Source organism: Rhinichthys klamathensis, unplaced genomic scaffold (genome assembly GCF_029890125.1).
Source record: "Rhinichthys klamathensis goyatoka isolate OS25496 unplaced genomic scaffold, OSU_Roscu_1.1 h1tg000009l_1, whole genome shotgun sequence".
NCBI lineage: Eukaryota > Metazoa > Chordata > Actinopteri > Cypriniformes > Leuciscidae > Rhinichthys > Rhinichthys klamathensis.
Window position 1 is genome coordinate 1854786 of NW_026606562.1, and position 12832 is coordinate 1867617.

Consider the following 12832-nt stretch of genomic DNA (forward strand, 5'->3'; position numbering starts at 1 on the left):
TAATTCAACGAACCGCAGTCAATTATTCCGCTTATACTACGGTTACCACACCTCAAAACATTGTTCGGGTCTATTTTCAAGAAATTGGTCAGGTTTTGTCCTTTAAACGCTCTTGTGTGTGGGACTAATTCCCGTACTGTTTCTGTACAACGTGACGTCACCATCTACTGGCCAGGCATGAATAATACCGTGTTTTTAGTTGTTTTCGCAGATCCGTGTGAACGGGATCGTTTTGACATCGCTGTCTCTGAATGCGAAAATCGCAAACGAAAAACTTTTCTATTTTTAAAACATAGTTGACGGTAAGAGTACCCCGAGGGGCTGTTTACACAACACTTTTTTCAACTAAAAACTGATAACTTTTTATGCGTTTTGGCTGTTCATTTACACGACAACAGGTTTTTGGCGGCCTGAAAAGGCAAACATTTTGAAAACGGGTTTCAAAGTGCAAGTTTTTGAAAACTATACCGTTATCGTCTCCATGTAAACTACAAAAACATGAATTTGTGAAAACGGTGACGTCATGTACATGTGTATTACCTGTTCGCTTAGTGTTTCTTTACAAAGTGACGTCGCCAACTACTGACATGCCATGAATACTACAGCGCTTTTAAGTCGTTTTCACGGATCCCTGTGAACGGGATCGTTTTGACAACGTTAAGAAAAAACTTCCCGTTTTTAGTTCATCGCTGTCGTGTAAACATACCTTAAAATTCATTCAAGTTCGTGATGCGTTGTGTGAACCTCTTCTTCTTGTTCTGTACTTTTCATTTATCATTTAACCCTCTGGGCTTCTTTGTTTAGGGGTTACACTTGGCTTCCTTTCGGTCAAAAAAGACCGAAGCCTTAAAATGTAACTTTTTTCCCCCCCAGGAAAACCATTCAAATATATTTTTGTTCAATAATATTTTCTTATTATTATTTAGAATTTTTAAAGATTTTTATGATACTTTGCATTAATTATATAATTTTTACGAGCTATTTTTTCCATTAGAATTTGTTTTATTTTTTTATTATTATAATAATAAAAAAAAAAAAATCCAAAAACTCAACGTGGCACATTAAAATATAATGCTGGCAGCAGGCAAAAAAAAAATCAAGTGAGAATACCGCCATCCAGTGGCTTTAAAAATGTTTTAAAGTGTGTAATGCCCGTAACCGCCTGTAGGCTGCCCATAGCTGCCTATGTAAATAGATAGAAATGCTTTTTGATTCCTATTGCTGTTTTAGACATGATTTCTCTTTCTTATTCGTTTTTTTTTATTTAGATATATATTTAGATATGCTAAAAGACTACTTTTTTTATTTTTTTATTTTTTGTTTAGATAAGTAAAAATGTATAAATGTGTGTAATGTCCGTAACCGCCTGTAGGCTTCCTATCTAAAACATAGAAAGGCTTTTTGATTCATATTGTTGTTTTAGACATGATGAGGTGTGTGTGTGTGTGCATTTGAGCAAGAAAGAGTAGCCTATCTTTTGTACTTTATTTTAAATTTTGATTTTATTTAGCATTTTCTCAACATTTGCTGTTACAGTCTTTCCTATTCATTTCTCTGTGTGTGTGTGTGTGTTTGTGTGCGTGGGTGTGTGTGTGTGGGGGGGGGGAGGTGTCTTATTTGCACTCTTGATGTTTTAGAGTGTCACCCCTTCATTGCTGTACACTTTTTTTCTGCACAGTGGCTGATCAGTAGTTTGTACCACCAAAAGTTTCTCTGAGTTTTCCTATTTTTTCGTATTTCCCATTCATTTCCTATGTCGGTCATTTTTGACCGAAAGGAAGCTAAGTGTGACTATTTTTTTTAAGACCCTTTAACATATCCGAATCATCTCCTTGATTTTTTTGTGTGTTCACATAGGTAATACAACAAAAGTCACCAAGTTTCATCCCCCTCCGATGAAGCAAAAAAATTAAACATTTCAAAACGTATACTGTTTCGGTCATTTTTGACCGAAGAAGCCCAGAGGGTTTTTAAAACAATATAATTCTTTGTGTGTGTGTGTGTGTGTGAAACTCATCTTTAAAAAGTTAGCAATTCATGCCAGTTAATATACAGTACATATTAAAACCAAAGTCTAACATGCAGGACAAACATTCTTCCAAGTAAATTCTTTAGTGGTTGGCTTGTAAAGGTAGGTGTGTGTGTGTGTGTGTGTGTGTGTTGCACAAGAATATTAGAAAACATTTAAAATGGTCTAGTTCTCAATGGAACAGTAATTTATTTCTGACAGAAAACTAAACGTTTCAAAACAGCACATTACAAGGGTTTCTTAAGATATTCTCAAAGGCTCAGTGATCAAGTACAATACATTTTGCTTGTATACTACATTTCCTTCAACCAAAAAAGAAAACCAAGCAAACCTAACAAAAAAAAATAAAAAATTCAGACCAATGTACATTGATTGTACAATATTTCTGTTTGGCTCAAACTGGGCAACAAAAATAAAATAAGAAATAAACCAGATCGCTGCATCAATAGTGCAAGAGGCACAAAAGACATAAACAAAGGACTTATAGCTAAATGACATCTGTGAACTGCAAACACTTTTGCAGCTTTTATTTATGATGACTTATTCTTTGAAAGAATAAGAGTAAACTACACCTGGGAATATAAATCGTAATTTATTTTGTACATTTTCTGCGATGTAATGAACATTTGTCTGTGTATCGAGTTGTACAACACCATGTGAATGAGAACAGATGGCTCAAATTTGTTTGTTTTGCGCGTTGCAGGGACTTTTCACTTTCCAAGAGACCAAACATCGTTCACAGACTGCTTAAGTTATTGTAATGAGGAAGAGAAAAAAAAAAGCATGAGGTAAGAAAATGGTCTGATAGATCGTGTGCAGAACATGCTAATCAGCAACAAAGGATCGTTTGACGTGACAAAGTAAAAAAAGAAAAATGCGAGCGAGAAAATGTGCGAAGCAAAACGAATTTACACAGCTTTTCTTCTTTGGTTACAAATATGATCAAATTCACAGCTTCTTCCCCCCCATCCCATCCATCCCAGATTTGGAAATAAAGAACGTTTCAGAATTTAAGTACTCAGGGAAAGTATATAATAAAATCCAACAGAAAAAACACTTGATAACTGATGCTCACCTGTACAACTGGCTATCCTTATAATACTTTACAATCTATACACATGTACATTCAAACCCCCAAAACCAATTCACCTGTACAGGACTTGTGCATCAGCGACGTTGTTGAATCACCTTTAGTGTTGGAACTGTGCCATGGGGACATTATTGCCTAAAACTTATTATCTTACATTTCAGAAACCCAAAGAAAGTTTCTATATATATCTATATAGATATATATATATAGATATAATAGACCTCTGTTACATTGTTCAATTTACATTATGAAAATAGCAGCCCTCTAATAAATATATGCAAACAGTAAAACTAACCAGACGAAAGGACTTAATCATGCACACCGGCTCTGGAAAACACACCGATCTCCCAAGCTTTTCCATGCTAGTTACCCTCCATTTCCATTGTTAGCTTCCAGCTAAATCTCCACTTTCCCAATCGCCTGCACCAAACGGCAATCTTAAGAGCCAAACCAAATTTGCTTCTCCCAAAATGATTGTCTAATACTGGGAAAGCCAAGCAGCGAGGATAGTCGAAGCATGGCTCTCCGCAAGTGGCAAACGAAAATCTCCTTTGCAGGTTTTTGTTTAGTTTTTCTGCGAGTCTCCGGAGCCCCGCGTTCGAGGTCTTCACGCCGTGGACACGTTGGGCTGTGGGGGCAAGGCCACGAGCTCGGCTCCTTCCTGCAGGAGTGCGTTGGCTGGCGTCTGTTGGGGAGACGTGCTCCCGGGGATGTTGTTCTGGGAGGTGAGCTGGGTCAACTGCTCCGTGTTGGCCAGGGACTTTAATACTGCGTTCTCCCTCTCCAGAAGCGAGTTCCTCTCGTAGAGCTCCTTGATCTGCTCCTTCAGGACCTCCACTTCCTCGCGCACCGCGTACATTAGATGGCTTTTCACAAGGTCCTGGAGAGAAGAGCAGGGCCGCGGTTAGATACACGTTTCGGGGGCGAGCGCTTAGAAATGGGCTCTTTGTATTCGCAATGGTTTCTTATGTATTTAATCAGCTTTTATGCCATTCACCCAAAAAATTAAAATGATCCCATAATTTCCTGTATTGGACTTTCAGCTTTCAGACGAACATAATCAGAGTTATATTAAAAAATATCCCATCTATTCCTAGCTTTATAATGGGAGTGAATAGTGCACATAAAAGTGCATCCATCCATCATAAAAGTAATCCATACGCATTATATGGATGATTATAGTTTATAAAGTTGTAAATATGGGTTTAATTCTCACACAAACGCATGGCTGCGCGTCAGAAGGCCTTTATTAACCCCTGGAGGCGTATGGATCACTTTTATGATGGATGGATGTGCTTTTATGGGCTTCAAAATCTCACGTACCATTCACTCCCATTATAAAGCTTGGAAGAGACGGGATATTTTTTAATAACTAGAGTGAGTAAATGAGATAATTTTCATTTTTGGGTGAACTAACCATTTAACTGCTTTAAAAATGTCATTTGGTGCAACAAACAAGTTGTTTTTTTTTTTTTTTAAGTATAGATTACATATGTCACGAATAATTAATAGCTAAATATCATTATATTTTGGGGAGTTGCATCACATGACCTTACAACCTGAACTAACCTTGTCATAAAAACGTCAAATCATCTGAGATTTATTGAACTTGACGCATGAAGGTCTTCAGGGGATCATAAATGATAATTTCCTGACAAGTATTCTCTGTATGTTGGTCACACCACATAACTTCGCTTTTGCTTACAACATTTTTTTAAATATCAATAAGCAGTGAAGCATTTTCATTCAAGTATTTAATTTAAATAAATAGTGATCAAAGATTACTCCAAACTACTTCAATGAAATCACCTATGACCTTGACATTTCTTTCCTTTTTGCCTCAAGTAAAATAACAAAAATATATATTTGTAAAGAAAGAACTAAAATACTCACCATAGCTTGCTCTATTTTGTTATCAATGGCCACAACACTGGCACCAGAGGCACTGCAGGACAAAAACAAAAGACAATGCTTTAGAAAAAAAATGTATTTGGTGATCTCTAAGTCCCGTCGGGCACGTTACGGTTACACCACATCAGTTTAATCACACTTCTGACGACCTGCCAACTATTCATGTGCATCACCTCAGAACCGTAAATCCAGATGACATGTCCTCGTTGTGCTCATAAAACCATACATTCAGTGCTACAAGATAAACATCAGGCGTGCACACACACTTTCATAACCTGTCATCGCTATACTCCATTACCCATTAAGAAACATATTCAGAATTTGAGCATAAATAATAAAGTTATGAAGGTGTGATAATATTGCATGGTGCAAGAATTGTAAAAAAAAAATATATATATTGCTTTCAAGCTAAATTAAGTCCACCTCAGGGACCTTGAAAGCAATATTTTTTTATTTTTTTTTACAATTCTTGCACCATGAAAATCGTTTTTAAAATGTATATGTTGTGTTTTTAATATGCTTTAAGACAAACCATGTGCAAATTGATGTGTCGACAGCATTGCTGAGTGTTTTCTCCTTAAAACTGCAGTGGAAAAAAGACACGGTTTGAAATCGCTGGTGTTTCTGACTGGTGTCATCGACTGTATAATTCCCTCTTCCACTGCTTTTGGTGCCGCTGTGCAGCGTTTACTACGGTAAAGTGGATCTGGCATTCTGAGCTGGTGTGTGTGTGTGTGTGTGTGAGTGGAGGCGTTTAGTTTGCATATTCATGGTTACTCCTTTACTAAATGAAGCACGGGTTTAGAGTTACATTCAAGCTATTTCAAGGCATGAATAATTTTTTCCACGTTTAAATGTGTCACTTTGGTGATCAAAGATTAAATTATTGACTACAGAGAGACTTTAATTTAACTGATGTTGTCTGATTTACCATATCTGGCACCATATTTATAAATGCATGTAAAATGACACGTTTAGGTTGGCAAAACCATTAGTAACCAATATAAAAGAGTAACCGGATAAAACAAAAATAATAATAATCACGCTTCAATGTTGTTAGTAGCGGTTCACAGACACGTGTTCTTGCTTACAATCGACACAATAACTTTATCAATGAAGACGCGCGTCACATCGACATCATATTGTGTCATGAGCATTGCGTTAAAACTGTCCAACTTTATCAGACACATTTCGAGTTGTTTTTCTTTGTTGCGATGGTCCAGCTGGCCTCGAGTGAGATCTAGCGCACATTCAAAACCATCAAGGCTTTAATATAAACGAGCGATAAATAAATATAAACGTGCTGCATACGTGTTTTAGTATAAGCGTGCAACCGGCACTTTTCATACAAGGCTTTAGATGTGCAACTAGTTCGCGCTGTACGTGACATTCCCCAAAAAACCCAACATGAACTAATCTAATATAATAATCATATTACAGAGATACACCTCTCACAATTGTGTTCTTTTACATAGACACACAACAAATAAAAATGTGTATTTTCGTAAAAAAGCCACCCGAAGCAAAAGCACATCAGGCGACAAATCAATAACTCAGAGTCTGTCTATAGAAAACATTGCGCGATTTAATTCCGTTATGAAATCATAACATTTACCTGCATCGTGCCCTGTATGATGTTAGTCTGGCGGAGTATGTGGGAGAGGATCCGGGCGAGTACGGAAGACAATAGCTCATCTTGCAGCGCATGTTAGTGAGCGGTTAGTCTCAGATGCAGAAGTGTGTGTAGAAGTGAAGGCGCTCGTCGGGGTTTAAGGAATCTGTGTCTCGAGGGGGCGTGGCTTCGGGGAGGGGCGGAGTCACACGTCGACAGCATGTTCCACACGCTTCGGTGTTTGTGAAACGGAGGCGCGCATGCGCAGCAGCGTCGCTTCAGTTTATGCCTGAACTCGGTCCTCTCTATCCTGCCTTCTTCATCGTGTTATTAAACAACATGTATATTGCACACAAACCATACAGATGACTTTTCAATGCATTTTAAGTAAACACATCTTACACATGAAGATTTATGGGGGGAAAAGAAAAATCTTTTATTTTCGATATATGTGCTTAAATAGGTTTACAAAGGAAAAGTAGATCTGTAGTTACTATTTATACAGATGGTTAACATGCACAAACCTGAAATCCACTTCAGTTTGGTTAAAGGTGAATAAACAGCATTCCTTGAATCTTAAACTCGTAACAGAATATAAACAGACACAAAAGGGTCATTTTCCTGGGATTCGATGCTTTTTGTGTCCCCAGTAAAGATCATGATCTTACTGCCTTAAAATGTTGAACAATTTCAATGTTAACACTGTCTTAGTCATAAATAACACCTTATGAACTCTACGCATATTGAAGTTGATTAAAAACACGAGACATATAACAGCATTTTGAACCACCGCATATCAGCATTTTTCCTCTGTCCCCCTGTTATTTTTGACTACTTTCTCTATGAATTAAAGTTAAAAAAATTAAATGGCACTATATCAAAAAGCTGTTATCACTTCTTAGGAAGGAAATCAACTTGGGCGAGTGAGATCCTCAATCATTTTAACGGTCTATTTCTACCAACTTTATCTTTCAATTTTGATGTGGTCAACCTTAGTACCTCCACCCTGTTAAAGGAAATATGAAAAAAGTTAGTAGAAAAATGAAAGTGAATTTATGTTTAAAGTTGAAGAAGTGCATTTAAAGTTCTTTGTCAAAGTTTTACATATTGTAACTACAAAATAAAGTATAATTGTAACTGGTTGTCCATGAGCGATAAGAAATCATCCATCCATCCTTTATACCACTTGTCCACCCTGTTAAGCCGGGGGGGTTTTATTATTATTATTACAATAATTGCATTAAATCGTCACAAAAAACACTAATAATTCAGTAACAATGAAAATTTACAAGAGTATCAATATTTGTATTACTTTAAAAAGTAAACAGAAAATGCCTTTTATTTGTATCTTTTTCTAACAGGGTGGACATATTTGTTTAATAAATGGTAAAATATATGTACCCGAGCTTGACTAGAATATTTTTTCGAGTGCTTTACGACACCCTATCCTGACAACACAAACATTTTTTTTTTTTTTTTTTTGGTTTTCTACATTTTATGATGTCCAAATGGCACCGAATACCAGGAATGACCCCAAAAAAACATGGAATATATAAAAATGCCATTGATAAATGGAATGTTTTTCAATCAAATGTATCTGTGTGGTGCATTCAAGGAGGAGGACCACGAGAAGTCACCCGTCTCCAATTTAATTTAGTGTACTCGGTGCTCCTAAAAACAAGCTGAAGACATTTCTGGTACACAACATGCTTTCCAGGACTTATCCTGGTGTTACTCCGACAGTAACGGCACACTGGACCGCAGGCACGCTAACCCAAACATGCCGCATCAAGTGCCTTAAACTTTCCCAATCCGTGGCGCAAATAAAGCCAACACGTTCCTTCAGGCAGTAAACTCTCTGAAATGAAAATGTGCTGTCAAGTATATATTAGTCTACAAGAATCCTCCATTAAATGGCTGATGGTGATTAGAGCCATTCATGTGCAAATCCTAATTTCATGAATGCATTAGCATTAAAAAGCAGGAACATCGCTTCTGCTCTTAAGGCAACAAGGTGTGAAAGCTGCAATTAACCCCACATGGATCCAGTCGCCTCCAGTGGCCACTGCGTCTTTGACCCCCCGCGTGTTGCCAAGAAGACTGGCCTTGTGTGTGCCAGTCTACATATACACCAACCGACTCTATAAACCGAGTTGTTTACCCAAATACGACCTTTTGGAAAGACTCTCCGGATTGCACACAGTTCTGGGGACACCGTTTCCACAAGATCCAGAGGTCTACTTTCTAGGAAACTAATCAGATAAAACAATCATGACCCAATCTCACTGAATGTGCGCTAGTTGTTGCCAGAAAATGCAGTGGCTTAACTTGGAAGTCATCAAACTGACGCCGAAGAGTGAGACAACTTTGGAAACGAAAACCCACAGACAAAAATGGGGACGAATAACATAAAAAAAAAGTAACCAAGAGAAAAGACAAACTTTCTGTCACTCTTGCTTAGTAAAACTAATTTTTTTAAATAATTATAATATATTATTATTGCATATATTTGATTAAATATACAATTAATACATTTCATTTGTACAGAACTATTTTCATAGGCACCACCACAAAAATGTTATTTTAATGTGTGTAAATTGTGTAATATGCGTGTAAATAAAAATGGAAAATTATAGACCAGAAATATAATGACAAAAATGAATGTATGTGTGACACAAAAAGGCTGTTTATTACTTTGGCCGGTAAAGAAATATGCTTGTCTGGTGAGTTTTCTCATCTACCAGTCCCCGTGGCAGGTGAGCCAAAAAGGTAATTCGGACCCTGACTTTGTTTGCTGAATTCGTTAGTATGAATGAGCATAAAATAGCTGCAAGTCGTGGGATCGTGTAGTTCTTGCAACATCAGTTGACATAACATCTGGTTACCTCGTTCTACACCGCATGGTTTATGAGTGTGATGTAGTGGATTATATCTACATGTTGCATCGTGACAAACAACAACAAAAAAACTTGAATTCCAGTCCGTTCCAGCTAACTTCCTCCAGTATAGATGACTACACTGGGGAAATTCAGTTCTGGAGAAAAGACTCTGGAATTAGTAATGCAAAACAAACATGGAAATATGTGGAGAGGAACATGTACAACAAATTCTTCTGAACTCACAGGGAATTCATATTAAAAAGATATATATTTCCATCTCAAGTCCAAACTTGTTTTTTAAAATTGTTTCCTCATGATGAAGTTGGTTGGTGTTTTAATGCCAATTTTCATGGAGATTAACAAGTTGAAATACTACAGAAGAGCAATTTAAAAATGTATATAAGGTATGAAACCTTTGCTTTGGATTCAGGGTTGACGCTGTTCCTTAAAAAGTGTTTGCTAAACAATATTTGCTAATAGAACTTAAACCAACACAATTTAAAAGTATATGTTTAAGAGATCCAGCTCCTCACGATGGGTTACAATAGTTGGAATAAAAATAAAAGTTGCCAGTTTCTATGATTAAGTCTGTGTTTACTGGTGGAGGTTTTATTGTTCTGTCATCAATTACACATTTTGGGGTAAAATTGGGGTAATTTTGTTGCTCAAGAGTTTACACAACACAAGGAAGCTTGATTTCAATCTTTGAATTAAATGTAAAAAGTAGCACAAATAAATATTAGCGGTGGGCGCTATACCGGTATGAACGTGACTACCGGTATTATGTTGTACCATGATATGGATTTTGCGATACCGAGAATACCGTTAGATATTCACAAATTCAAATTTTGCAGTTATATTGTTTTGTTCAATTTGGTACTCTTTACAACGTTAAAATAACACTACTAATGACGATACAAAATCGAGGCTGAACTTAACCTTTTCCTCTTGTGTCCAACTCGCGTGATGCACAGGCATTAATAATCAAACACTGAGAGCATGGTAACAGTCCAGTGTTTCCCACCACACACACACTAATTCGTGGCGCTGCGCCACAGAATCAACACCGGCCGCCACATAATGCGTTTCGTTATTATTACTATTTTTTTAAGCTATTTAAAACACGCAGTGTATTCGTTCTCTGTCACTGTGACAGTGTGTCACTCCGTCTTGTCACACACACAGCGTCTGTCTATGAGGCGCCGGACGGGATCGACAGCGAGAGAGACCGCGTGTGTCCGAGCATTAGTAAATTGATACATAGTAATATATAATTACTATATAAGAGGTATGGAAGTTCGATAAATGGACAACAATATTTATAAAAACAACAATTAAATTCTCACCACTAAATTAGCAGGATGTAGCCTACTCTCTTTTGGTCAGTATACAAAAACTTCTCGGTTAACATAATGTTGTCTTCAATTAATCAAGTGTCAAACCTCTCTGAAATCACTCTATTTCATATTTATTGATTATAATATAACGTATTCAATAAACCAAACTCCAGTGTTACTCATCTCACGAATTATTAACGAAGGAATTATTTGACCCCCGCAAACTAAAAAGTGGAAAGAGATAACTAGTGAATTCAGGCCTACCTCATATTGCACGTTTGCACTTTTTGAGAAAAACAATGGCACAATAAAAAAAGATTTTTCAGGTCTATGTCCAATTAAATCCCTCACCTTTTTCTAGTTATTGGGTTAAAATACATATTTTGCCTGTAATTTAAAGGTGTACTAAAATGTGATTCCAAATTTTTTTTTTCTCATATCGCAATATAATATCGATATCGTCCGGACAGTGAAAAATATTGTGATATGAATTTTTGCTCATATCGCCCCACCTCTAATAAATATAGAATAAAGATACAACTGAAATAGAGAGGTTTTTTTGAGTAGGTCTAACTCTAGTATTCAGAAATACTACTGAATAAAGTAATCAAATGTAATAACACTGGACAGTCTTTTAGTCTTGTATAAATTAAATACATATGCTATTAATCCTGATTCCTTACTATTAAAGCTATCTTTTAATAACATTAATGCCATTAAGCAGCTGTCACTTTAAGAGCTAGTGCACGGATCCGTCACACTGTTGTGCGTTCTCTATCAGCTGCTCGTGTGTGTTTAAGACACAGGCCTAACCGACTGTGTTTACAGAGATACTCGCCAAGAATCATCCTTTTGACATAGTTGTGTGTGTTTTTGACCGCTAAAGCGCTATACTCCGTGAAAAAGTACTCACTCGCACTGTTTGACGCATGTTGCTTTTTCAAACGCACGTTATAAGCGGCAAAACTCCCAGTGTTTTCCGAGATGGAGCCGCCGTTACTGATCACACAGAGCCGCTCTTCACTAACACGCTCTCACGCTGTGCATATATTCATTCAATTAAAAATCTCTCTCCCCCCAGAAAAAAAGTTTTCGGTTTCGATTTTGGTTTAATTTGGTTTTTTTGGCATTTAACCACTGAGATCATAGATAGAATAGACCATGATTTACCATAGTTTACCATGATATACCAAGTTCTAGTATGATTCACCATGATTTATCCTGTTCTAGCATGATTTACCACAATTGAACATATTCTAGTAATGATTTAATATGATTCAAAGGTAAAGGTATTTCCAACTTCTATTTAACCCTAAACGAGGAACAAAAAAGACCTCCGCTGTGAGTATATCAGGGCTTTTAAACATCACTGTTTCAGCCAGTTATTTTGGCCCTCAAAAAATATTTGTTGCCAAAATTTTCATGCATCGCTACGAGAAACTTTTAACTTGAGCCCTTGCATTTCAGAATGGCATGTGGTGTGTGAGATGCTGCAAAAAAGCAAGATGCAAGTGCAACAGTCAAGCATATACATATGAGTGTTAGGCCTATATATATATATATATATATAAAAGCATGTAAGCGTATGTTTACATAGAAATACAAAGGAAAAGCAGCAGTCAAACCGCGGTTTGAAGTGCCGTAGTGGTTCAGAGGGTCTCTTCCCCCAGATGCCCTGTAAGGCATGTGAAGTTTATGTAATTCCTTCAGCTCCAAATCAAAGCCATGAGTGATTCATCCTCAACACCCAATAGCTGTAAACAAGTCCAGAGTCCTGAGAAACACCGCTAATTAATTCGTTGAGCTGTTGCATAATGTTTTAGGGCAGGACACAGCTGGCCTAGCATCAGTGGCCTCCTACCGCTGGTGGACTCATGCGGATCAGCCCGTGGTCCTGTTACGCCTCCATCAACAGCCGCCTCCTGCAGATCGCCAATGTGCATGTAGTGGCTTAGTTAGAGCTTATTTAAATCT

The 12832-nt window shown here is 37.1% G+C and overlaps 1 protein-coding gene across 2 annotated transcripts in view; it reads right to left on the bottom strand.

Annotated features, from left to right (window-relative positions):
- Positions 1 to 3529: 3529 nt before the first annotated feature.
- The window catches only part of tsc22d2 (TSC22 domain family 2), a 32605-nt gene continuing 23302 nt past the window's right edge, over positions 3530 to 12832 (bottom strand). For both annotated transcript variants that reach the window (XM_056260539.1, XM_056260540.1), the window contains 2 exons: positions 5013 to 5064; positions 3530 to 3999 (listed from right to left, as the gene is read on the bottom strand). In XM_056260539.1, coding sequence (XP_056116514.1) covers positions 3727 to 3999; positions 5013 to 5064 — 325 coding nt within the window. In that variant the 3' untranslated portion in view covers positions 3530 to 3726. The remainder of the gene's footprint in view (positions 4000 to 5012; positions 5065 to 12832) is intronic.